The following is a 27,953-nucleotide window of genomic DNA, read 5'->3' as shown; positions in this document are numbered from 1 at the left end:
AAGCTCTATGACAAAACCAACTGGTTTATTGTGGCAGGAACTTTGAGAAGACAACAGGTCAATCCAAACGAGATGCATGAAGTAGACAAGAGTACATACACAGGAGTCCTGACAGATGAAAAGCCAGCAGGGGGGGCGTCCCTCTATAAGTGCAGCTAAGAGTTTGTGGAAAGGTAACAAGCAGTGGACAGATTCTGCTTCTCAAGTAACTACCTTTATGTCGCTTTCAGAATACTGGCTGCTAATGAAATCCATTTTCCAAGGAAATTCCAAGGACGCTCGGGTTGCGAACGTGATCCACGCGGGATGCACATTCACAACCCGCTGCATTCGCAACCCGCGTCTGTGCATGCGCAGGTTGTGATTCGGTGCTTCTGCGCATGCGCAAAGCGTGATTTAGCGCTTCTGCGCATGCACAACTGCCGAAACCCAGAAGTAACCCGTTGAGGTACTTCTGGGTTTTGGCAGTCCGCAACCCAAAAAATCGCAACCTGAAGCGGCTGTAACCAGAGGTATGACTGTACTAAAATCCAATGAGGAGGCATGTCCAGCATGACAGCTCCTCCCTGTGGCACTGAAGCAAGTGGCTATAAGCAAAGGAAAGCATCTCACAACACTTCCTGTGAGGCAGGAAGTGTGCACCGTCAACTTTCTGGATCACTTCCAGTCAGCCATGTCCACTGACGGGCCACTGCTGGGGAGTCAGGGGTAGCTAACCTGGACTACAACTCCCATCATCCCTGCCCACTGACCATGCTGGCTGGGGTTGATGAGCATTGGCACAGGTGCTGGGTTGCTTCAAAGACTGAGAGGGCCTGGCGTGCATATGTGATATCATGTGTGTCTTGTGAGGCCGGTGCGACAGGTCGATCGCGATCTACTGGTAGATCCCTGGGAGGTTTTGGTAGATTGCGGTCGATCACTTGGTCCCTTTCCTTAGTGTTGATAAAAGAGAATCCAGCCCCGCCCCCTCACCCTGCCCTCCATTGTTGCACGATCTGCAGAATGGAAGACAGAGTTTACTGTTTGTTTCCCCAGCGATCTGTTGATGAGTGGCTGATCCCCTTTCTCCCTTGAGCTTAGGCGTGAATCCTCAAAAATCAGGGCTTTCCTGCCTAAAACAAGCTCAACTACTTTGACCCGAACCCCCAGAAAGGGGGTAGATTACTGCCAGTTTTTAATTCTGTGAGTAGATCACAGTCTCTTGTGAGTTGGCCACCCCTGGTCTAGCAGAAGGCTGCACTGACCTTCGCACTGTCGGGAGCTCCTGCGCAGTTTGGTACGACCTCACGCCTGCACACTGGTCCCCACGGCATTTCCCAACACTGTGCACACTGCTGCAGCCTCCTGCTGGGCCACACAGCACCGGGAGATGCCCCGGCGACCAGTGCGCTTGGCGTGAGGTCGCACTAAACTGCACAGCATCTCCCAACACCGCCACACCTGTGGGAAGGCCCAATGGGGCCTGCCACAGGCTGCGGAATATTGAACTTTTTTGGGGCGGGCCTAGCTGCCCAAGATGGCACCCCTGGGCGATGGGAGTCCAATAGGTACAATGAGGCACTCTGTCCCCTACACTGGAGCCACTTGGATTAGATAATTATCTGCTCTCTGTGTTGTTTTGTTTGAAAATCCATCCCAGTCTGCATTGCTTAAGCATGAGGAGCCCTGATTTTCACCCAAGCGCACTGAATCGTCTGATGCACTTCCCTCAACCTTGGCTGATATCTGTGCAGGTTGGCACACCCAAACTATAACTTTAGAATGTTCTCAGTACTTCAGTCCGGGCGACAGACAGCACTCTCTCTCAGCTATTATGGGTTAGCGGCAAATTGACACTGGAGACTGCATGCATATAACTGCAGTTGTTTACAACCTGAGTCACGCAATAGAGACGAATCTCTTGTGTTCTTTACCGGTGGCACACGGGGGGGGGGCGGGGGAAGCAAGTTGGACATGCACCAAAATACTATTCTGCATGAAGGCTGAGCAATCCTGTCAAGTTCAACTCATTTAAGCACTGAGCACTGATATCCATTAGAGAGGGGGACTGTTCAATTGCTTGCTTCAGTCCAGCTGTTACATATCAGCTTGTCTTGACTGGGAGGTGGGCTTTTAAGGACAGACACTTGGCTAGGTCGTTCCCCATTGAAAGTCGGACAGCCACCTGTGCAAAGTCCTCCCATCTCATACACAAGATGAGTCCCTGAATCGTTGCATGAGGCAGAAGAGGGCTGCACTGAGGGCAGTGTACTGGCACACAAGGAGTCTTATGCTCAATTGGGGATAGCCCCTCTCCCAGGCTTGCTGTGCCGCTTGGACAAACTGGCGATAGCTGTACGCGACATCTCTCAGGTTGACCGTGAGGTCTTTGTGCCTCTTGCTGCAAAGGCCACAGTTTGTGAACTGAAAGCACACTTCGGTCAGCCGGAGAAGGTTCTGGAAGGTCTCCCGAATGGCGTTTTGCATCTCCGAGGAAGGCCCGTGTGCTTTGATAACTTTCTGGCAACTGGACATCAGCCTTTGTGATTCTGTGTGCAAGGTGTTCTTGTTTTCTGAAAAATGGGCCAAACATTTATCCCGAGGGTGCTTTATTCTGCTTCCCCCAAACTGCCGCAAAATTCCCTGTAGGTCTATAATATTATCTAGCAACTGGTGGAAGTCAAAAGGTGAGGCACACGTTCTATCCTTTAAACAGCTCAGCACTTGAATATGAGAGTCTGGAAGCAAGGCGTGATTTCTACAGTCTTTGGGGTTACCATTCACGTAGTTATGCTCTAGAATAAATCTCGTGGAGTTAATATCTAAAGACGGAGAACTTCTTGTTGTTGGTGGGGTTGTTAACGGCTCCTCAGAAGGACCACGTGCAACTGGACCGGCAAATTCTAATTCTGCCTCGTCTAGCCCATGGAAACAACTTGCATACGTCAACCGGCAACTGCACCTGTCTGTTTTATGTTCTGGCGAGAATGACTCTGCGGTGTTCACTGCAGGTGGAGACACTGTGGTCTTAGAGCTCACTGGTCCTTTAGCATCATCTCTTGAGTTACCAGAACACAAAAAAGACAACTCTGAAATACCGCTTTCCTCACTGAGCCTTGTAGACTTACACGGATTGTCATGCGAAAAGCCATCCACTCCATCTGAAATGACAGCTTTTCCCTGCTCCACACTCTTCTCTGTAGGGACAACTAGGGGACTGGGAAGTTTATTTTTACAATCCACATGGGAGGCATCATTTGTGAGCACTCTCTCCTCTGGCTTCTGGTCCCCAGCAAGCTCTGAAGACCTATCCAGAGGAGGAGTCATGGTTGACGACGACCATTGACTTGGGACATCATCGTTTAAAGAGACCTGATCTGCAACCAGGTCATTTTGGCCAACAATTCTCTGGTGCTTGTCATCTACCTTCTGCTGTGTTTCTCTTTGACCTCCCACTGAACTAAAGCCAAGCTGAGAGTGGTGTGTCTTGATCCCTGAAGCACCATCACACTTGGAAAGGAGCTCATTTGCTTTGGAGAAACCCAGCCGTTTGGCATCTTCAGATGTTGCTACAGAGCCTTCACTCAGCGTTTTGCTGGTGTCTTCTTGGAGCAGTAAGTTTCCGGGAGGTGCCTGGCTTGAGCCACGAGAGGCCAGGTCACCTTTGATTCTTTTGCAGGGACCTAGCACAAGCTGCTCGTATTTCTCCACCTTCTCAGCAGGAAGGAGATCCTGTTCCGAGGTTGGCACGCGAGGCGACACTTTCCCTTGGTAGCTGTTCAGAGACCCGGAGGGTTTGGTAGTGGTGTGTATTATCTCCTCAATCAATACATAGCTGACTCCTCCTGCTTCACGTGAGACTTTTGCTGTCCCTGCTGCACTGCCAGATATTTTCTTTCCTCCAGAGACACAATGGTCCTGAACTCGGCTAGCTGTTTCTGGAAGACCTTCTGGTTTTTCTTTGTAAGTGGTGTCAAGGTCATGAAAGGAGATTTCTGACACAGCTAAACCACCGTCTTGCTTCACTGTGGAGAAAGAGCTATGGGCAAAGTCTGAATTCTCTATCCCTTCCTGAGCACCCTGAAGACGAATGGCCAAGACAGGACACACAACTGAATCGGTTAATGACTTGGTTTCTAGTGAATCGGGCTCCATCTCCATTAAGACAGGTGTATTTTTGGCTATCTGAGCTATTTGTTCGACCTCAAGGAGAGCAGAATCTGTCTCAGGGTCCCTCAAAGAGGCCACAACGGGTGAGGAGGAAAGACCTGAAGACTCAGGTTCTCCTTCACAGGACAACTGATCAATGTTTTCTAGGGACTGAGTTGGAGCTTGAGGGAAAGTAACTTGGGAGGTGTAATTCGTCTCCAGGAAAGACCTCCTCTTCCTCAGGCTGCTGTTGCCACACCTTGGCTCCTTTTCTGGCCTGTGTTTTGTCCTCCTGCTTTGCCTTGACAGAACATTTTCACCTGAGCTGCAGCTGGAAGACACTTTCAGGGTGCTGCAGTCTTGTACATTTGGCTGGGCCGGGCCTGCAGAACCTAAAAATAAGGAAGAGACTATCAGTGTGAAGAAAGAAATGTTATTTAAAAAAAATATTATGAGGATAAATGATCTGTTCGTTTAAAACCAGTGGCTATTGATACCTCAGTGTTTGCACTACCAGTTTTTAAGGCTTTGTAAACTGCTTAGATGTCTACTTTGGCATTAAGCGATATACAGTGGTACCTCGGGTTACAGACACTTCAGGTTACAGGTGCTTCAGGTTACAGACTCTGCTAAGCCAGAAATAGTACCTCGGGTTAAGAACTTTGCTTCAGGATGAGAACAGAAATTGTGCTCCGGCGGCGCGGCGGCAGGCCCCATTAGCTAAAGTGGTGCTTCAGGTTAAGAACAGTTTCAGGTTAAGAACAGACCTGCAGAACGAATTAAGTTCTTAACCCGAGGTACCACTGTACGTGCATGGATACATAAATACTTGCCTGAAACACTTCACAAATGTGAAAGCACAACATTTATGTTAAGAATTATTATTTGCAACCCGCTACTATCCACTACTATCCTTGAAGGGACGCGGGTGGCGCTGTGGGTTAAACCACAGAGCCTAGGACTTGCCGATCAGAAGGTCGGCGGTTCGAATCCCCATGACGGGGTGAGCTCCCATTACTCAGTCCCTGCTCCTGCCAACCTAGCAGTTCGAAAGCACGTCAAAGTGCAAGTGGATAAATAGGTACCGCTCCGGCGGGAAGGTAAACGGCATTTCCGTGCGCTGCTCTGATTCGCCAGAAGTGGCTTAGTCATGCTGGCCACATGACCCGGAAGCTGTACGCCAGCTCCCTCGGCCAGTAAAGCGAGATAAGCGCCACAACCCCAGAGTTGGTCATGACTGGAACTAATGGTCAGGGGTCCATTTACTTTTACCTTACTGTCCTTGCTGGTCTCTAGTCCTCAGACTAAAAGTCAAAACAAAAGAACAATTGAATCGGGCTGAAAGTCCACCCCCCATTTCCCTGTCTCTGTGGCACCTCACTTAAAGCCGTTCTTGTGTTATCTTCACAATCAGTACATTCACAGAATATTCTCTCCAGGCAGCTAGGCCAGGCGCCATCGCTATCTATTTTCAGGAGCTTGCCACAACATTTTTCGTTACCCAGGTTTTCGGTTGTTAATTTGTGGCCTCTTTCCACAGGTGAGATGCATTAGGCCTGCATTTTTAATATATGGATGCGTTTGGGGGGTTTTATTCTGTTTCATCATCATCATCATCATCATCAAACTCTTAATTGAGGTTTCCTCCTCAACATAATAACAGAAACCCGAAACTGTATACTTTACAAGGTTGTTACTGTACTTTACCAGATCTTAACCTATTACAGTATTTGTAAGAATGGATTCCAAATATCATTGAATTTCTCCATGGTAAGTCTGCATTTATATGCAAGTTGTTCATATGTTGCGGGTTTGTATAAATCTTCAATTCTATCGTAGAAGGGAGCCACATTTTTATTTTTCCCAATTCATCAGGATCAAGATTTCCCCTCCCCCTTTATTTTCCCTTCTACATGGGTTCTGTTTCTCTTTCTCTTCCTTTCATTTATGTTTCACAATGTTGAGTGCATATATAATTATGCATTTTTGAACTTTCAATAAAGGTGTTAAAAAAAATAACAGGAACGAAATACCACTGTTCCTTCCTCCCTTTCTTCCGTTTCCCTGTGTCCTCTTCACATTTAGCGCAAGGCACTGTGTATTAAAGACTTTACTGTCATACCTCGGGTTACAGACGCTTCGGGTTGCGCGATTTCGAGTTGCCCACTGCACCGAACCCGGAAGTACCGGAACAGGTTACTTCCGGGTTTCGGCGCTCGTGCATGCACAGAAATGCTAAATTGCACTTTGCGCATGCGCAGAAGTGCCGAATCGTGACCCGCACGTGCGGAGACGTGGTGCTGCGGGTTGCGAACGTGCGTCCTGCACGGATCCTGTTTGCAACCCGAGTGTCCACTGTATTCTCTCTTGATTTTATCCTGCTTTTAATCTTCGTACCATTTTGCAAGGTTAAAGGTAAAGGTAAAGGGACCCCTGACCATTAGGTCCAGTCGTGACCGATTCTGGGGTTGCGGTGCTCATCTCGCTTTATTGGCCGAGGGAGCTTCCGGGTCATGTGGCCAGCATGACTAAGCCGCTTCTGGCGAACCAGAGCAGCGCACGGAAACGCCATTTACCTTCCCGCTGGATCGGTACCTATTTATCTACTTGCACTTTGACGTGCTTTCGAACTGCTAGGTTGGCAGGAACTGGGACTGACCAACGGGAGCTCACCCCGTCGCGGGGATTCGAACTGCCGACCTTCTGATCGGCAAGTCCTAGGCTCTGTTTGTAAAAGTAAAGCGACAGTTCAGTGCAATCTGTCAATCAATCCATCAACTGATCATGACCCCCCACCCCGGGGAATCCCTTTGGCCTCACCTGCTTGCGCCTCTGCCTGTGTCACCCTTCGGGCCGCGTCGTAGAATTCCTCGTCTGAGCTGGCATCTCCGAAGCCGGGGGGCGGAGCCAAGATAAAGCCCCGCATGCCACCTCCGCAGAGCCCCTCGTCTCCCTCGGGGCCGTTCAAAGAGCCACCCTCTGGGCTGTCGCTCTGGGCGGTCTTCTCTCCGCTGCTGGCTGGGGAAATGTTGGCACAAAGGCTGTAGTACTCCATGATGTTGCTCTCCGACAGCTTGGACTCCAGAGCAGAAGCGGCCAGCTCAGTTTCCCTTCGGAAGTCTCCGTCCGGCTGCGCAAGTGGCTGGGGTGGCAGGAGGAAGGAGAACACAGACTCCTGCATCACTCGGTTTCCCTCTTCTCCGTCTGCACCCAAGAAGGCCTTGCCATTGCCCATCAGTTCCTGAAGGGTGGGGGCATACAGGTGGAAAAACTCTGGCTTGCTCGAGGAGCACGTTTCCAAATCGTCCTCTTCGAGAGCGTCCAGAGAGTCGCTCGAACCGCTGGTCTTCAGCCCCCGACTCTCCGTGTTGGCCGAGTCAGAGGCTTCCGACAAGCTGTCGTTTGTGTTGTCGTACCCGTTGCAAAAGCTCGTCCCTTCGCTCTCCACATCCTTCCTTTCTTGCTGCAGCGCCTCCTGCTCTTCTTCATCCTCAGGCAGGGGGCTGGTGCAGTTGTGCCGGGGCGACTGCGTGTCTGAAAAACGGTCCAAGGAGGAATCCGGCTCAGACGACTCTTCGGAATCACTGCAGGTCCTTGACTCATACCCTGCCGAGCAAGAGATGGAAATAAGGGCTTGTCGGAAAGGGGTCAAAGCATCGCAAGAGGTGTTGAAATTTTGGGAGGTTGGATAGTTACAATGGAATGGTCTCGGTGGTGGGGTGCACATTTTTATTCTTATTCATTTATGATTACAGGGGGTACCTTGGTTCTCAAACACCTTGGTTCCCAAACGCCAAAAACCCAGAAACCCAGTGTTCCGGTTTTCAAACGTTTTGCGGAAGCCAAACATCCCTTCAGCCTCCATGAAGCTGTCAGCTATTGTTTCCAGGGCGCCTGCACCAATCAGAAGCTGCGCCTTGGTTTTCGAACATTTCGGGAGTCAAACAGACCATGGAACGGATTAAGTTTGGCGCTTTTGTTTTTTCTATTTGTTTGGCGCTTTTGTTTTTTCTATTTATTTTGTGTTTTTGTTTTTGTGGCTTTTTTGGTTAATTTGTTTTTGTCATTGTGTGGAACCCAATTCAGCTACTGGTTGATTGTATGACTGTGGAAATGGATAAAAGCCCAACAAAAGTCCAAACAATGACTATCATCAGTGCAGGTAAGAAAAAAATATATTTTAACTTTGATCATCTACAATACTGTCTTATTTATTTTATTGCACAGTACATTGATTATTGCTTTCATATTATGGATCAGTGGTCTCGTTAGATAGTAAAATCCATGTTAAATTGCTGTTTTAGGGGTTGTTTTTAAAAGTCTGGAATGGATTAATCCATTTTGCATTTCTTTCTATGGGAAAACGCGCCATAGTTCTGGAACGTTTTGGTTTTGGAATGGACTCCCGGAATGGATTTATACCGCTGTATTCCATTGTCAAAATTAAAAAAAAATGTATAAAATGTATTTTTATTTTTTTAAAGGGAAATATGGCTCGTCTAGAGTTGTTCAGGTCTGCATTACTGCCTAGAGCAGTGGTTCTCAAGACTTTTTTCCTCTGGGCTACATATTCAGAATAAAAACCTACTTGTGTCACACCGATTTTTTAATTGATAAGAAATACATTGGAAAATGAAAAGAAGAAACTCCTAGCAGTGCTTGATTTATAACACAGAACACAAATACCGTATCGGCCTGAATATAATCAGCATCTTTAAAATTGGAGGGGGGAAAAGAAAAAAAAGAAAAAATACCCGAATATAAGCCACTCCATTCCTCGCTGCTCCTGGCTGCATACTAGTGGCCTCCCCCTTGCGCTCTCCCTTCCCAGTCTTGGGGGAGAGGACAGGACTACGCATGGGGTGCATAGCTGTCAACTTACAGATTTGAAAATAAGGGACCAGCAGCCTCGAAAATAAGGGATCAGCAGCCAAAATAAGGGATTTTTTGGGCACAGGTATGTTCAACTTCTGAGCACCTCCGAGCCAAAGGCAGAAAGCCCAGCCAGCAGCCAAACAAAGGCTCAAGCTGTGGTTCCCACAGCGCAGCAACCCAGCAAGGAAAACCACCGTCACCTCTCCGCTGGGAAGCGCTGAGCAAAGCCGAGTCCCCACGCAACGCGGCCGATTTGATCGGCACAAGGCATGCAAGCTCCACCCCCCGTCATTCTTAGACTCCTTATTGGGTGAGCAACGCAGCCAAGCAACACAGTTGGAACCTCCCTCCTCCCTGGCTGGCAGGGAGGGAGGGAGACGAGCTGCTTCCTTTGAAACCTGGGAAATTTAAGGGACATCATCAATAAGGGACAGCAGCGGGACATGGCGCTGGGATAAGGGACTTTCCCACCAAATAAGGGACGGGTGACAGCTATGATGGGGTGGGTGCTGCTTTGCCCTGCTCCTGGCTGCATACCGTGAGGTCGTAAATATAAGCCACACTTCAACTTTTCATGGTCGGAATTTGGGGGGAAAGTGAGGCTTATATTCAGGCCAATACGGTACCTCGGTTCTCGGGACTGTAAGAGTCTTCCTAACTGTTTGGTCACTGCTCTCGGGTTGTTTTTACCTTCCTCGGCGGAGATACGATGCACCGGAGGCTTTTTCTCCCCCCAGACGAATATGGAACTGCTCGAATCGACAAACAGCCTGCAGTAGCCATGGATGAGACAAGCCAGGTCTTTGGCGTTGTTCGTTTCCAGCAGCAGAGTCAGCAGCTTGAAGGAGGGGAAGAAAAAGAGAGCTGAAGGCATCTGCACAAACCCTCACCCACACTAAGAAACCTTCTTTGCCTGTGCCACCTTTTCCACGCATGAAATGCTCATGTACATGTTACAACTCCATGTGTGGTGAGTGTGTCCACACACGTTGTCTATGTACACTCACACGTGTGGCCCAAGGAGGAAGAAATGCAACGGGCATTTATTATGGTTTGCAAAACAATAGGAGAAGGTGCCCTCAATCTGGTTCCAGCTTCTGGTTTGTTCATACTGTGAACAAAATATACCCTGAAAGCACATCTGAAGCACATTACTGGAGTTTGTTGAGGGTTGCTGGTGAAGAAATGGGTTTCTGTGCAGTCAGTCTGAAACGGGACCTAAAATCCTCATTTTTCCTCCTCCAAGGGAGCATTTCTAAAATGCATTAACTTGAGCTCTTGAGTCAATGTATAAACAGAAAGCCAGCTGTATAAACAAGTGCTCAAAGCCCTCTCCTTTATCAGTCCGTGACGGCAATGGATGGCCTTGCCAGTTCCGAGTGGAGCAGGGATGGCACGTCTGGGTCTTATCTTACATCCTGACCACAAAGACGCACAGACCTTGTCAGGTCTGACAAGAGACCCGGGAACGGCGCCAGGAGTGCTCTTAGAGTTGGTGACCTCCTGCCCCAAGATAAGAGTATAGGAACAGGAACAACCTTTATGGTCAAGAGTACCGGAACAGGAATATCTGTTTATGGTCATGGATGTCAGTTTACGTGTATAAGCTGACGTGGTTGGATTCCTGGGGAAGGGGGAGAGGGTGCCTGGAGGATATATATACTGCATGAAATCTCTCATTTCTTTGGACTTGCTGTGAACTGACCATGCAAGTGCCTTCTGCTATCCGGAGAGCAGAATAAACTCTTTCTCTGAATCAACCTCGGTGTCATTTGACTTCCTTTCTCCCTCCAACGCAGACCCCGCCAATCGGTATAATCTAATAAGGCTACACTGGGAATTGTTATCTCTGCGAAGGAGAAACTACAGCGCCCAGAATTCTTTGAGGGAAAGAATGTGCTTCAAACATGGTGTTACAAAAGTTGGGTGCCTTCCCCTCTCTCTGTCAAGCGGTGGCAAGAGTCCAAGGGGTTCCAGGCACTCACCCAGGACTGCGTTCCTTTGGAAGATTGAGACATGACAGAGACCATTGTAGCTTTAAGAAATACAGTCCATTCACCTATTTACACCTTCAGTCTGCGTTGGGTGGGGGGGGGTCCATTTCCTCTTTCTTAGTAAAGCACAGAATGGTGGATTTTGAAACGTGACGTAAAATAGACCTCCCTTCCACCCATAGTCCAAAGAATTCTTAAAGTTATGGCTCAGGACCACAATACCTCAAGGACCGCCTCTTTCCATATTAACCTACCCAGACCCTGATATCATCTTCTGAGGCCCTCCTTCATGTGCCTCCTCCTTGAGAGGTCTGGAGGGAGGCAACACAAGGAGGGCCTTCTCTGCCGTGGCTCCCCATCTGTGGAATGCTCTCCCCAGGGAAGTTCACCTGGCGCCTTCATTATACACCTTTAAGCGCCAGGCAAAAACGTTCCTCTTCAACCAGAACTTTTGTCAGACATCCGATGCCCTTTAAAAATGTGTTGCGGAAATGTGTTTGTTTTTATTATGTATTTTCTGTTTTCTTTATATTGTGATTCTGTGTTGTGAACTGCCCTGGGATCTGTGGGTATAGGGTGGAATACACATTTAATAAATAAAAATAAGTAAGTATGCGGGTGGCACTGTGGTCTAAACCACTGATCCTAGGGCTTGCCGATCAGAAGGTTGGCGGTTCGAATCCCCGCGACGGGGTGAGCTCCCGTTGTTCGGTCCCTGCTCCTGCCAACCTAGCAGTTCGAAAGCACGTCAAAGTGCAAGTAGATAAATAGGTACCGCTCTGGCAGGAAGGTAAACAGCGTTTCCGTGCGCTGCTCTGGTTTGCCAGAAGCGGCTTAGTCATGCTGGCCACATGACCCGGAAGCTGTACGCCAGCTCCCTCGGCCAGTAAAGTGAGATGAGCGCCGCAACCCCAGAGTTGGCCACGACTGGACCTAATGGTCAGGGGGTACCTTTACCTTTAAGTCAAAGTCATAGTTACCTTGATATCTTGGAGGTAGATTTTCACCATGCTCACTTTGTCGGATTCTTCGGTCAGCTCCAGTCTGCTGATGTTCGCAAATTCTGCCAGCATGGTGACTATGTTCAGTTTGTTATTAACCACTTGGCTGATTCCATATTTGGCTCCCACCAGGAGGGCCAGACATGATTCTCTGTCCTGCAACTACATGGAGGGAAAGTTTGCTTACACTCCAGCGGACAACTTCTTACCCATGGTAAGATCCCATGCATGCGTGTTCATGGTCAATGAGGACTTGCATGTGGGAATGAGCCCTCATGCATCAAAGACCACAGACAAAACTTTCTACCACCGCCCTCAATATTTTACAAAGAAGAATGTAAACACACTCAACTGCAAATCAAGGAATGGAAATGGGTGACTCAGTCTCTACACTGATTGAGAAACAGTGGGCTCATTCCCAGAGAAGAATGGTTATTAAAGATGGTGGACTGTGCCGAAATGGCAAAAATGACTGGGAAGATCAGAAACCAATAAAATAATAAATTTAATAAAGAATGGGGTATTTTTAAAAAGTTACTTAGAAGAACACTGGAAACAATTAAAAAGATTGGCAGGATTTTGACACCACTTGTAACAAGAACTATGGTAAGACTTGAGCTTTAAGGGCTGCCACTAGGGGCGCATTGGAAGATGGCCGACAATACCATCTCTCCGACCCACACGGGGTAATTAAGAGGCTGTTATGGGAGTAGGCAGCCTCCCTTGTTGCCCCAAGGAAATGGGGAACACTGCCCTTGCCTGCTGTGCCCATAAATCACCCCCTCATTCAAAAGAAGGGGGTGAGGGCCCTAGGCAGAATGCCCCTGTGTGGACCTCGGCTCTCCTGGACGCTGTCTCTGATCGCGCACTAGCTGCAGCAATTTGGAATAATTAATTACAAAAGAAGCAAATGCACATATTTCAAGTGAAGAAGGGGAGTGAAGTCTGCTAATTTAAGTGACCTCTGCGAAAGAAGAAGACGGGTTGGAGAAACAGGAATATTTTACGATGAAGATACACCAAAGGCTGGGTATGTTGACAACGGGACTGAATGGGGGGGGGACCTTTTTTACTTTCCTTCTATGTGATTTACAAGAACCCCTCCTCATTAGAATCATCAGTTGAACTGACCCAAGCAGGATGATTAAGGTCTGTGTGGAGATAAACTTTAACCAAAAGTATGCTTTATGGAGATCGAGAAGCAATAAGAGCTTTTGGAATGGCGCAGTAATTAATTTGGAGTCGCCATCTTGCCAAAGGATTTATAGCCGGGAGAAGGAACGGACTTGTTTTCAGACTGCATTCCTGGTGAATCTCCTCAGAGGTTTTGAGAAAGGAGGCAGATTGGTGAAGATTAATGACGCTAAGACTGTTTTGATGTATGAAAGTGATGTTACATGGAAAACGTCTGGATATGGCTACTTCGGAACTTGAAATATGGGTACCCCCAACAAAAATTTAAAATTCGGCTGTGTAATTTGGAATTTATGTAATTTGGTTTGATTTGATGTGATTGGTCGGTTAATAAAAAATTATTCTTAAAAAAATAAAAATAAAAATTGAGCTTTAAGGAAATATGGAGAACATTATACAATGCAGCTGGAAAAGAATAATTTTGGAACCCACGCAGGGTTGAGGGGAAATCCAAGGATTCAGAGGATTCTATTTGTATATGATCTATTTGATCTATATATCTATATATGAATGCAAATGTTAAATGCAAAATAAAAGACAATAAAGGAAAGAGAAAGAATGGGCCATTGACCAAGTTAGTTTCAATGCCCTTTGACCTCAAACGGACATTTCTGAAAAGTTCAGATACTCCTTTAAGCATAATTTTCGAGCTATCATCTAAAAATAATATAAATAATGGGCAGGATTCAGCTAAATTGCTGCATGTGCAGAATAAATTTAGCTCATGCAATGAGACATTTTGCCTTCTCCCCTTGCGCCACCTAAATCTGTTCCGGAGGACTGGGGGAACCCCCCCAAAAACAGATTTAGAAGGAGAGTTGGCGGCCGGGGGTGGGGGGAGTCTTGTTGCACAAGCAGACCTTATTCCATGCACAAATGCTCCATTTAGCGCTATGTTGAATGAAACCCGTTTTCCTATTCTGGAACCTGGTTCTACTATTCTCCTAGCAAGAGCATTTATTTTTGTGTTTCTATATTGTAAACTGCCCTGTGATCTTTGACTGGAGGGCAGTACAGTCGTACCTTGGTTCTCGAACGCCTTGGTACTTGTACGTTTTGGCTCCCGAACACTGAAAACTCGGAAGTAAGTATTCTGGTTTTTGAATGTTTTTTGGAAGCCGAACGTCTGACGCGGCTTCCGCTTGAGTGCAGGAAGCTCCTGTAGCCAATCGGAAGCCGCACCTTGGTTTCTGAACGTTTTTGGAAGTCAAACAGACTTCCGGAACGGATTATGTTCGAGAACCAAGGTACAACTGTATAGAAATTTAATAAGGAAGTAATTTTGACAAACTCCTCCATTGCAGTTCTCCTGTGAAGTGTGTGTGTGTGTGTGTGTGTGTGTGTGTATATTAGTGGAAATAGCATTAAAATGCATTATATTAGGGAAAGTAGCTTGCAAAGAAACATATATTAGGTAACACTGCATACAAAAATTGCTTATTAGGTGAAATTCGCTCCAAAATGCTGATGCATTTTCTTAAGGACTTTTAAAAATAAATAAATCACAGACTGAGGTGGATATGTGGAGAAGTGAAATCAAGGTTGGAAAAGTGAGAAACGACGAGTACCCAAAACTGACAAATTTGCCCATCCCTACCCTGGACCCAGACTGCTTCCACGCTCTTGAGTTCTCACAGTAAAGGAGCTGAAAAAATACATGAAAAGTGTCTTTCAAAGATTGCTGATACACTGTGTTAAACAGATAACGACCTTACCATTAGTGTGGCGTTGAAGATCTTTCCTCCATAGAGTTTCAGATCCCCCAGGATCTGCAGATAACACAGACGCACATGTGCTGCTGAGAGGAGGTGCTGCAATGGTGGAGAGGAATGCTTAGCAATAGTTCAGAAAACCAGCTATTGTACAAATCAAGGTAAGCAAAGCAACGCAATGCTGAAACGATAATCTAAGACAGGGGTGGGAAGCCCTGGGAACTAATGCATACCTCCAGGTCTCTCCATATGACCTTTGGGAGTCTTACCAGACCACACCCTCTTCCCAGACATACCCTCTTTCCCCAAACCACACCCCTTGCCAGCCCCTCTTCCTATGCTCCTTGAGTACTTTTGCCTGGCTGGAATTTGTCCTTGGACCTACCTTCTACCCTGGTACAAGTGGTGGTGACTATACAGTGGTACCTTGGTTCTCGAACATAATCCATTCCAGGAGTCCATTCGACTCCTGAAACTGTTCAAAAACCAAGGTGTAGCTTCCCATTGGCTGCAGGAGCTTCCTGCACTCAAGCGGAAAACCAGAACCAGGGAGCTTATTTGTTCGGCAACTAAGCTGTTCAAAAACCAAGGTACTACTGTATTGCTCTACCAAGCCCCATCACTGCTAGCCAGGTGTTTGGATCAACCTCTAGTGTATGAGTCACTTAGTAGGCTTAAGAGTTTAATATTCTGGGAACATTCTTTCATATGCGGTGGACTTGTAAAAGGGTAAGAGTATTGGGAAATGATCCATAATGAATTGAAATAAATGTTTAAAAGTACTTCTTCCCCCACAAACCAGAGTCCTTTCAGTTGGGGATAAGTCAGATGAAAATTCCCAGGTGTCAAAAAAGGTTATTTATTTATGTCACTACTGCGGCCTCTGTTTTGTTAGTCCCAAAAATAAAAAGTGAGTGAGGTCCCAACCAAAGAAGAATGGCAACTTAAGTTGACAGCATATGCACAGCTTGCAGACTTAACATATAGAAAAAGAGAACAAGAAGAACATATGTTTAGAGAATAATGTTTATTGAATATATGAGAAATAACTGTGTACAGCTGAAAATGCCGGCCGCATTAAGACAAATTCAACAGTGTAAATAAGTTTTGATGGCTGCAATAATGGAATACTGGATGGTATGGTTTTTGTAAAACATGCAGGGATTTCTGTTATGTAAAATGAACCATGGAAAGAGAAGGGAAGTCATGGATATGTTAAGGATGTAAAAATGACTACTTTAAATTTTAAAACAGAAAATTCATATATATATATATATATATATATATATATATATATACACAAAAAAAGAGGAGAGTGTTTAATATTCAGCTTGCATCACATGCATGCAGCCAAACCAATCTAACTCTTTTCCACATTGTGTTCTTTACTTTAGTCCACTAAATCTGGAATGGAGAACCTAGACTACTCTAGAATACTGATCAAGATCACTGAACAGATTTGTTCAACAGCAGCAAGCGAACTCCGTAAAACAAAGCAGTCAGGGATCTTTCTGAGATGTGCTAAAGCAGCATTACCTTTTGTCTCGGATCCAGCAAGAGTTGATTCCTCTTCATGTGAAAGCTAATGGCCTTTTTGATGTCTTTGCCTTTCATGTTTCGGAGCAGAGTTGGGGAAATGAAGTTTTCGATTCCCCAGTCCTTCCTGTTCAAAAACAAAACAACAACAACAACAACAAAACCAGAGAGCAAATGTCGGAGAGGATAACCCTACAGAACTGTTTGTGTTTAAAGAAAGTCATCCCAGAGAGGGAGGGGGGTCATTGGCTGCATATGATAGAGGTGATCAGAAACTGCTTGACTCTGCCTTTCTGGTGCTAAAAGGTAAAGGTAAAGGGACCCCTGACCATTAGGTCCAGTCGTGGCCGATTCTGGGGTTGCAGCGCTCATCTCGCTTTATTGGCCAAGGGAGCCGGCGTACAGCTTCCGGGTCATGTGGCCAGTATGGCTAAGCCGCTTCTGGCGAACCAGAGCAGCGCATGGAAACACCGTTTACCTTCCTGCCAGAGCGGTACCTATTTATCTACTTGCACTTTGACGTGCTTTCGAACTGCTGCTAGGTTGGCAGGAGCAGGGACCGAGCAATGGGAGCTCACCCCGTTGCGGGGATTCGAACCGCTGACCTTCTGATCGGCAAGTCCTAGGCTCTGTGGTTTAACCCACAGTGCCACCCGTGTCCTAATGGCATAGTGAAAGGAAGCATTTGCTTTTTCCTTTTCCCCCACCAGTGCCATCATTATTGCAGGGGATCATATGCAATGGGGGAAAAATTAGCACACCAGGAGTTGCCATTGTGGCACTAAGACATAGAGATGGGAAAATCTGCCTCAGTTTCTCAGTTTCCCCAATCCTAAATTCAATTTGGTATAGTTTTCTAAGCCCTCATAAAAAATTGCTCAGCATTTTCCCCTAATACAATGCATGTTTGTATGTTATTTCCGCTAGCTTTTATGCAATTCAACACCTATTTGACACTAGTTTTGCACATACCTACTTGGCTAGAGAAGTACATTGCCACATTCGGAGAAGTGTGACTTACTCTATATATTTCAGAGAGATTTTCTGTGGCTGAGCACAGGCGATAATCCGCTCTTGGATGTGCAGCGCAGCCAGCCGTAAAGCAACGCTGCACTTCATCTCGACAGCAAATCTCTCCTGAAGCACATCACTGCAGCTCTGAAAATGACAGAGCCAGGTTAGCAAGATGAGAAAGACACCATTTCATTCATGCAAGCTATTCCCATCCACAAGCAACCACTCCATCTGCTCTCCGCAAACCCAGAAGTTGGTAAATGGTCCTGTCAAGGCAGAACTTTAGGGCAGAAGTCTAGGGTCCCACTCAGCAAAACGAGTAGGAGAGCCCCCAAATGCAGCTGATCTGGCTTATAACATTTTAAAGTGTTGTTGTTGTTTAGTCGTTTAGTCATGTCCGACTCTTCGTGACCCCCTGGACCAGAGCACGCCAGGCACTCCTGTCTTCCACTGCCTCCCGCAGTTTGGTCAAACTCAAGCTGGTAGCTTGGAGAACACTGTCCAACCATCTCGTCCTCTGTCGTCCCCTTCTCTTTGTGCCCTCCATCTTTCCCAACATCAGGGTCTTTTCCAGGGAGTCTTCTCTTCTCATGAGGTGGCCAAAGTATTGGAGCCTCGGCTTCAGGATCTGTCCTTCCAGTGAGCACTCAGGGCTGATTTCCTTAAGAATGGAGAGGTTTGATCTTCTTGCAGTCCATGGGACTCTCAAGAGTCTCCTCCAGTGCCATAATTCAAAAGCATCAATTCTTCGGCGATCAGCCTTCTTTATGGTCCAGCTCTCACTTCCATACATCACTACTGGGAAAACCATAGCTTTAACTATATGGACCTTTGTTGGCAAGGTGATGTCTCTGCTTTTTAAGACGCTGTGTAGTAATACATAATACCATCTAAAGACCCCCTTTACCATAAGACCATTACATCCAGGCTGTAAGATGACCCCAATCCACCACTGATGATGGTAGAGGACACCTAGCAACAATTCTAACAGTAATTGTTTGTTTTTCCCAGTGGCTTGCCAAAGCTGCATAGTCATAGCATCTCCTACATATGCATACATGAATATATACATACATATGCAAGCACACTGGAATCCAAAACAATGACTCTCAAAATGTAATGAAACACAAATGTGAATAAACATGCACAATGAATATACAAATACAAAATGCTATGTACTTGCTTTTATATTCCTATTACTGTATTTGTGAAGATTTACAACATACATGCTTTGGGTTTTTCTCCTTGATAAAATCCAAGTAAAAAAAAATCATAGATCAAATTATCTGAGTCAGATTCACATCTGAATATGGATGCTGAAGTTCTCAAGACCTGCAAATTTGAAAATCCTACCAAGTGCATTGTGTTTTGGATCTTGTTTTGAAAATGCATTTTTAAAAAAATGAAAAGCACAATTTTTGTGGGATCTATGAGCTATGTATGTGATGCACAGTTGCTAATCTATGCAGACACTTCAGTGGGATGTGACAGCAGCAGAGCTGTGGCAAAAGTATAATATTGAGAAATACCTTTTGGGTTCCTGTTAGGTGTTGCTAAAAACCCCAACCAAGGCACACAGGGCTATAGACTGACACATGATGCATTACCACATCACCTGCAAATAGAGATACTCAAAGGCAACTGGATCTTGCTGCAATAGATCCAGTGGATCCCTGGGTATAAAGCAGACTCTGAAGAGGCAGCGGTAATCATGAGACTCTTTCCTCTGAACTACCTGAAATGAAGAAAAAAGAGAATTACCGCCACAACACAGTGATTTGGCTCGGTATCCAGCTTCCTGAAAATGTCCACTCTCATTTTTGTAATAAGCAAGTTCTTACGGTTTGCAAAGATGGTTGCTTGAGAAAGTGTGGGCAATTCTTAATTTGTGTGTGTGCTCTAGTGGAATAACATTGAGAGAGCCAGTGTGGTGTAGTGGTTAGGAGCAATGGACTCTGGGGAACCGGGTTCGCTTCCCCGCTCCTCCACATGCAGCTGCTGGGTGACCTTGGGCCAGTCACACTTCTCTGAAGTCTCTCAGCCCCACTCACCTCACAGAGTGTTTGTTGTGGGGGAGGAAGGGAAAGGAGATTGTTAGCCGCTTTGAGACTCCTTCGGGTAGTGATAAAGCGGGATATCAAATCCAAACTCTTCTTCTTCTCTTCTTTTAACAAAGCTTGATTGTCATTTTCTTTCAAGATCAAATCAATACTATTCTGATCCGTTTTCATGGGGCCCCAAAAAGGAATGGGGCCGACAGGCAGGTGCCTATTCTGCCTATTTGGTAACCTGGCACTGGGGTAACTGTTGAATATGATATCTTAGGGCTAAGTGGGTGGAGTTTCACTATCCAGTTTAGCTCCTCGCACCTCCCTTGTCTATAGTGGAAGTGGAATAGATTTTGCAGAACAGTATATTTATCAGGATTATCTGGAGTGTATTGGGGGGGGGGGACCATTTGCCTGAAGTCCACCTGAAGTCTGGTATGACTCAAAGGACATTCCAATGGTGTTTTAGACAAAGAACAAAGAAACATATGATAAAGTCAGGACTTATGAGCTACCACCACCAGCAACACCTAGAAAGGGGGCCAGAGATTTGCTTTGACAAACAGAATGCATGGCTGTTGTAACACTATTCTGAAATGCTAGCAGGAACATATCCTTGTGAGAATTGGCATATTGGAGGGTTCCAAAGAAGCTGCTCTCAGTCACCCACAACCCCCACATTCTGAGGAGCCACCCCCCCCTTTTAGTAGCTGCTAGTCTAGACGGACTAGCACGATCAATCATTTATTTATATCTTCCGATGAAGTATCTCAAAGCGATTTCACAATACAACACAGGCAATTGCATATAGTGGTACCTCAGTTTTCGAACGTAATCCATTCCGGAAGACCGTTCAACTTCCAAAACATTTGAAAACCGAAGCATTTACTTCCAGAAGACTCAATACGGAAGCTGCGTGGCACATTCGACTTCCAAAAAGCATTCAAAAACCGAAGCAGTTTCTTCCGGGTTTTTGGCATTTGAAAACCGAAATTTTCGACTTCCGAGACATTAAAAAACTGAAATGTTCAACTTCTGAGATGTTCAAAAACCGAGGTACCACTGTATTTTAAAAATCCAGCTGAAATAATTGCACTAACATTTAAACATGGGCCCTGCCTTTCCCCTCAGAATGGAGCCCAAGGCTTGGATTAGTAAAGGAGCTCGTTAGGAGTAATAAATCAGAGGGGCCATTGTGCCAAAGCATTGAGGGTAGATCAAACTCCCTGCAACAGGAAGTTATCAATCTGTAATGTACTTCCTGTTGCTCTTCCCATTTGTCCACCACCCTTCGCTGATGGGAGCACCAAAAGTACTGCAACTGACCTGTCCAATGAGTTCATCCTCATGCAGAAGATACATCTTCAACACATTGTACTGCTCTTCCAAGACCAAGGCAAAATAACCAATACTCCGGATGGAGAGCTTCTCTTTCAAAGTGAGAATAATGTCCTGCCAATTATTGATGGGAAAGCAACAAATTAAGCAGCAAATCTATGCCCCTGGATAAATTATCTAGGGCTACGCGTGGATATTCCCGCAGCTGGGAGTACACGTCAGGCAACGTGAAGCGTCCATCTTGGGTGGCAGATCTGGAGCACCGTTAATGGCAGCAGAATGGGCGAGAGGCAGAGCTGACCCATGGGGAGAATTCCTTGGCAAACTACCCTTTCAAATGTATCTGAGATGTTTCAGAGCACAGCAGGTTTCTTGATACAAAAGCTTACCCATTGCGATGGATTGTCTAATTCCAGGGGTTACTAAGCACCCCAAATCTCATGGGTTTCACTGGGATTTTATAATGATTTGGGGAGGGGGGGAGAATAAGTCACGCCCATATGGGTTAAAACAGATATTAGCATGGGGTACAACCCATCACAGAGTTATGGATGCTTGCCTTGTTTTTGTATTTTGCGTTCCCATTTTGTATTTGTATGTTGTGAACTGCACTGTGATGTTCAGATGAAAGGCGACATACAAATTCAATTAAAAAATATAAAAATAAAAAGAACCAGTGGTACTTAAGCAAGCATAACCGGATGGTGGACATAGATTTTTGTGATAAAACACATCAGGCCACAGCAAAATCTACCAGGCAGAGCATCCTACAGAAACAGCATGAAATCAAAACTAGATAAGCTTACCAAATAACCCCTAGTTGGGCATTTCTCTACCTACACATCAACTGTAGACCCATCACCTGGTCTCCTGCCAGCTCCACCCGCACTCTATCTATGCATTGGGGAACGTCTGAATAGAGAAGCCCACTGAATGTGTGTAGGATACCCACATGACCCTGTGCTCATCAGACTCCCCCCATCAATTCTTTCCCCAGTGCATGGATAGCATGAAGGCAGGGCTGGCAGGAGGCAGGACAGTGGGGTGGCACTAGCATGCACAGTCCTGCTACCCCTTTGCACAATGTTACATGGAGAGGGAGCAAAATTGCCTGAATGGGGCTATTGATACAGGTAAAAAGGTAAAGGGACCCCTGACCATTAGGTCCAGTCGTGGCCGACTCTGGGGTTGCGGCACTCATCTCGCTTTACTGGCCAAGGGAGCTGGCGTACAGCTTCCGGGTCATGTGGCCAGCATGACTAAGCCGCTTCTGATGAACCAGAGCAGCTCATGGAAATGCCGTTTACCTTCCCGCTGGAGTGGTACCTATTTATCTACTTGCACTTTGATGTGCTTTTGAACTGCTAGGTTGGCAGGAGCAGGGACCGAGCAACGGAAGCTCACCCTGTCGCGGGGATTCGAACCGCCAACCTTCTGATCGGCAAGTCCTAGGCTCTGTGGTTTAACCCACAGCGCCACCCGCGTCCCGCATTGATACAGGTAGGAAGTGCTTTATAATAATAATAATAATAATTTATTTCCCCAGCCACTCTGGGCGGCTCCCAATCAAGTGTTAAAAACAATACAGCATTAAATATTAAAAACTTCCCTAAACAGGGCTGCCTTAAGATGTCTTTTAAAGATAAGATAGCTGCTTATTTCCTTCACATCTGAAGGGAGGGTGTTCCACAGGGCGGGCGCCACTACCGAGAAGGCCCTCTGTCTGGTTTCCCGTAACCTCACTTCTAGCAATGAGGGAACCGCCAGAAGGCCCTCGGCGCTTTACTGGGGTGGCACAAGTCACCCATTTAAGACTGGTGTGTGTGTGTGCAACCTCCATATTCTATTTCCAAGACACTTCTCAATACCCAAATGTTCATTTGTGCATCAGGCCCCAGCACTTTCTGCAATATAATAAAACTCAAAACATAACAGGTAAAATCTAGGGTCCGGCTCAGAGTACCTTGACAGTAGTGCTGGAGTCAAACTTGAAAGCTTTCGTCTGTCCGTTTTCCAGATACACCTTGAGAACGTTGGGCATACATAGCAGAGAACTTCCCTGGAAGACCAAAAGACACCATCTAGCCGCCATACAGTGTTTTCCTTTGGTTCAAGTGTTCTGGCTTGGCAGATCTATCGGGAACATGTCATCTTCGGCGATCACATATGACCCAAAGGCAAACAACGGGATCTCTTAATACAATTATTATCACACCTACAAAATAAGCTTCACTTAGCCCAGGGTCGAGGACCCCGGACCTGGGGGCCTGAATATGGCCCCCAGACCCCTCTATTTGGCTTTCGGAGCTCTTCCCTCTCCCCAGGTCACACTTTGCACTGGTCTTCCTTTGCACCTGGAGTGGTTTTCCCTGGCTGGAATGTGCTCTTGAACTCTGATAACAACTCTTCCTTATCTGGACAGAGGATAGGTAAAGGTAAAGGGACCCCTGACCATTAGGTGCAGTCGTGACCGACTCTGGGGTTGCGGCACTCATCTTGCTTTATTGGCTGAGGGAGATGGCGTACAGCTTCCGGGTCATGTGGCCAGCATGACTAAGCCGCTTCTGGTGAACCAGAGCAGCACACGGAAACACCATTTATCTTCCCGTCAGAGCGGTACCTATTTATCTACTTGCACTTTGACGTGCTTTCGAACTGCTAGTTTGACAGGAGCAAGGACCGAGCAACGGGAGCTCACCCCGTTGCGGGGATTCGAACCGCTGGCCTTCTGATCGGCAAGTTCTAGGCTCTGTGGTTTAACCCACAGCGCCACCTGAATCCCTGGACGGAGGATAGAGAGGGGTGAATGAGGAAGTTTTAACCAAACTGAATGTCATTGCTACATTCCCCATCTGCTACATCCCCAATGCCCACCAAAGTCAATAGGGCCCAAGGATTAATTTAAATTAGGGAAGGGTTAGGAATTCGATTCAGTTCCCATTTAAAAGCGAACTTGCCAGATTTGCCCTTTCCAAAACGATACAAAAACTGAAACGCAGCTGTCCTGTAAAAGGCACACTGCTGCGAATTTTGCAATGCACTTCCCGAGCCAAGTAACCTGTACAAAAATGCATGTGCCCGACTGGTGTGCATAAAAATGCCTACACCAGTGAAAATAATGTACAAAAGCATTCAGTGTCATATTGGGCAAAAATGCTGTGTAAAATGTGTGACAATATTGCATACAAATGTGCATATTATGAAAATTTCGCCCAAAAATGCTAATGGATTTTAAGAAAAGTGAATAAATTTGATTATAATTGGAATATTGTTGTTTAATAATGATATTGGAAAGCTCTTACATTCAGATACAAGGAAACTCAGGAGGGAGTTACTCGAGGAAGTCAATTAATATGTTCATAAGGTTGGATTTTAAACAATTAAGTTCGTTTTTATTGTTTGTTTGTCATCTTTTTTCCTTTGATGTATTCTTTTGTTTTTGTTTTGTTTTGACCTTCGGTTGTGCAATGTTTGATGCAATATTTGTAACAATTGTGGAAAATTTAATAACAATTATTGGGGGGGGGGGGAATGCTAATGGATTTTTGTTAGGACCTGTAACGGTTCTAGGGGTTGCTCGTGGCTGGGTTGCCCGAGTGAACCTTTCCTGTCCGGACAGCCACTCACCCGTGGCTGTCTCAATCGCTGGCAGAATCCGTCAGTGGGCGTTTCTTAAACTTCTTCCAGCAAAGAAGCTCTTTGACGCCTAGTCTCCTCCTACTCTCTCTGTGTGAAAGCCATCTGCGCAAGGAGGGCGTGGGCAGCGGAGGACCCCTACTCTCCCCGCTGGTCCCCGGCAAGGAGTCATGGGACCGCCTCGCCGCTTCCCCCACCTCCCTCCCTTCTCCACTGGTGCTACGCTGATTCTCTTCCCCAGAAGATGGGCTGCCTCTCCCAATCCCGGGACGCTCTCCGGAATCCCTCTGGATTTTGCTCTCTCCCTCCGGCACTGATGGCAGTTCCCTGACAGGACCTTTTTTTAAAAAAATGCAAATTGACACAGAAATGTGGAGAACTTAATCTGAGACAGATCAAATGAGAAACAGAGTGGAAGTGACCTTGACAATATTAACTCATCCCTATTTTAAATTGAGCTGCTATTATTATTATTATTATTATTATTATTAATACAGTGGTACCTCGGGTTACATATGCTTCAGGTTACATATGCATCAGGTTACAGACTCTGCTAAATCAGAAATATTACCTCGGGTTAAGAACTTTGCTTCAGGATGGGAACAGAAATTGCACGGCGGCAGCAGAAGGCCCCATTAGCTAAAGTGGTGCTTCCGGTTAAGAACAGTTTCAGGTTAAGAACCTCCAGAACGAATTAAGTACTTAACCCGAGGTACCACTGTATTATGTATTAATTTATATGCTACTTATATGCCAGATTGGCTTCTAAGGGGTTTACAAAGTAACATATCATGAGGCAGCGCACCACCTCATGTCATTTTTAAATTTTTAAGTATTACGTTTGTAAACCGCCCTTTATGCAAAGGATCACAGGGGGCTTCCAGCATAAAAACACAAAATAAAAACGCAAAATACACAAGGTAACAATAGCAAACAAAGCAAAACACCCATGTTTGGGAGATGTCAAAGATTCTCTGCCATTTCCACGGATGGAAAATATCCTCTTTGCCATCTCCCAGACATCTGGCAGCTTATTGCCTTCTCCAGAACACACTGTTTTATAGCAACAGAATCAAATTAAAGTGTTAGTCAAATTGCGGCACTGCAGTCCCCTCATTTGCTGAGTTGCCCAATGCAGGCACGCTCTATTCTACTTGCCCCATGGGGCCAGGATCCTAGAAGATGTGATTTGGTCAAGCGCCATCAGTTTCCAGGCCCTTGGTGCAATGTGGTTTACTTATATTTCTGTACCGTCCTCCCAGAAAAAAGGTCAGGGCAGTGCACAGCCATACAAAAAATAAATAAATAAAAGAATCAAAGTCAGACCATTCGTCTGGCTACCTCAGTATTGTCTACAAAGACTGCTAACAGATCGCCAGTGTTTCAGACAGGGAACATTTTCACACCACCCCGGAACCTTCTACACTAGTGGCCAAAATTGTGGAAACCTTTTGGGGAAAGTGTATTTCCGAGGTTTGATGGCTCATGGCGCTGTGGGTTAAACCACAGAGCCTAGGACTTGCTGATCAGAAGGTCAGTGGTTTGAATCCCCGCGACGGGGTGAGCTCCCGTTGCTCGGTCCCTGCTCCTGCCAACCTAGCAGTTCGAAAGCACGTTAAAGTGCAAGTAGATAAATAGGTACCGCTCTGGCAGGAAGGTAAACGGCGTTTCTGTGTGCTGCTCTGGTTCACCTGTACGCCGGATCCCTCGGCCAATAAAGCGAGATGAGCACCACAACCCCAGAGTCGGTCAGGACTGGACCTAATGGTCAGGGGTCCCTTTACCTTTAACACCTGATTGGCTCTCTAAACACTCATGCTCACTGGCTACATTCAAATGAAGCCAAGCTACTGCATATCAACCTAAGCAATTTGTGTTTCCTTTTTCTGGTTATTTGACTATCACTTTTGACAGAATTGAACAAACTTTTACATTCTTCATTAAATTATCTTTCCAATTCTTTGGCAAACTTTGAATAACTCTTGCAACGTTACAAAGACTTTGGAGGATTATAATTTGGAGGAACTATAACATGCAGTTGAATAAGATATTTAAAGGACCCACAGAGGGCAGGAGGGGGTCCAAAGATTCGGTAGAATCTTTATTCTAAAATTTAAATGTGCAAATTGTGTGTATTTTTTTGAAAAATCAATAGAAATTATTATTAAAAAATCTTTCCATTGATGAATAATTTTATGATATTACTCCAAAAAGAAAGTGGTGTTATGAGCCATCAAACCTCGGAAATACACTTTCCCCAAAATGTTTCCACAATTTTGGCCGCTAGTGTACATGCAGAACTGATGCGCAACTGCTGTCCATTCCTGCACTAGTTTACTTACTTAAGCAGTTTGTACAGTCAGTCAATGACCATTTGGCTTCCAGAAGACATTTTGTGGCTATCCGTGGTGGATTATTTCTTAGCAGCCATTCTTTAATATTAATAAACTTCAATATTAAAATTCCCAACCGAATAGCATTTTACTGTTGAGTTTTATTATTCTGCGATTTTGGTTTTAAGTCTCCTTTGAGCCCTTTTAGCAGAACAGCAACTGGCAAATCATTTGTAAGCAGAAACCGAAGTCTTGGGTTGAATCAAAAGCCCAGGTTGCACAATGCTCTTTCAATGGACATGACAAAGTATACGCCGATCCGGAGCTCATCATTTTTACCTTGCAAAAAATCCTTAGATGACCTCGTGCTCCCATATAGCTTTGTCTTAAAGCAATAAACAAGACTTACCCTGGAAAATTAAGGTTTTAAAAGCATTTGGTCTCATCAACAATTCATGCCCTCAGACCGAAGGTTCATATTTCAGCTGTGTGAAAGCAATTCTGGGCTTTTTCCAAGCAAAACTTTTGTTTCAGAACAATGTTCTCATTTAAACTGATCATTCTGATATGCATTTTTTTAAAAAGCAAGTTACTATGCCGTTTTTGAAAACCTGCTAAAATTATTTGGAAGTGCTCTTTTCCTGCACAGCCACAGTGGCTGTGCTCAGAGGGATCGCCATAGGGTACAACTATGTTTCATTCTCCCTGCACCCTTAACCTTTGGGGCATGCATTCTGGGAGGTCAACAGTAGGTGGAGCCAGGGTCAACATTAAGCAGAGTCAACTGGAGTTGACTGATGGTGGGGCAGTGACCCTTTTCCCCATAGCTTATAGGGGATGCGGGTGGTACTGTGGTCTAAACCACTGAGCCTCCTGGGCTTGCCAATCAGAAGGTCGGCAGTTTGAATCCCCGTGACGGGGTGAGCTCCCGTTGCTCTGTCCCAGCTCCTGCCAACCTAGCAGTTCGAAAGCACACCAGTGCAAGTAGATAAATAGGTACCGCTGAGGCGGGAAGGTAAACGGCATTTCTGTCACGGTGTCCCGTTGTGCCAGAAGCAGTTTAGTCATGCTGGCCACATGACCTGGAAAGCTGTCTGTGGACAAATGCTGGCTCCTTCAGCCTGAAAGCAGGATGAGCACC

At 45.9% G+C, this 27,953-nt stretch overlaps 1 protein-coding gene across 2 annotated transcripts in view; it reads right to left on the bottom strand.

The window, feature by feature from the left end:
• Positions 1-4: 4 nt before the first annotated feature.
• FRMPD1 (FERM and PDZ domain containing 1) overlaps positions 5-27,953 on the bottom strand; it is an 83,892-nt gene continuing 55,943 nt past the window's right edge. For both annotated transcript variants that reach the window (XM_080986665.1, XM_080986666.1), the window contains 10 exons: positions 22,807-22,902; positions 20,832-20,957; positions 19,073-19,192; positions 17,465-17,601; positions 16,444-16,570; positions 14,911-15,006; positions 11,981-12,163; positions 9,697-9,844; positions 6,952-7,737; positions 5-4,523 (listed from right to left, as the gene is read on the bottom strand). In XM_080986665.1, coding sequence (XP_080842791.1) covers positions 2,188-4,523; positions 6,952-7,737; positions 9,697-9,844; positions 11,981-12,163; positions 14,911-15,006; positions 16,444-16,570; positions 17,465-17,601; positions 19,073-19,192; positions 20,832-20,957; positions 22,807-22,902 — 4,155 coding nt within the window. In that variant the 3' untranslated portion in view covers positions 5-2,187. The remainder of the gene's footprint in view (positions 4,524-6,951; positions 7,738-9,696; positions 9,845-11,980; positions 12,164-14,910; positions 15,007-16,443; positions 16,571-17,464; positions 17,602-19,072; positions 19,193-20,831; positions 20,958-22,806; positions 22,903-27,953) is intronic.

This window comes from Podarcis pityusensis (assembly GCF_964106645.2).
Source record: "Podarcis pityusensis genome assembly, chromosome: 17".
Lineage (NCBI taxonomy): Eukaryota > Metazoa > Chordata > Lepidosauria > Squamata > Lacertidae > Podarcis > Podarcis pityusensis.
This window is presented reverse-complemented; position numbering and strand designations above follow the sequence as displayed.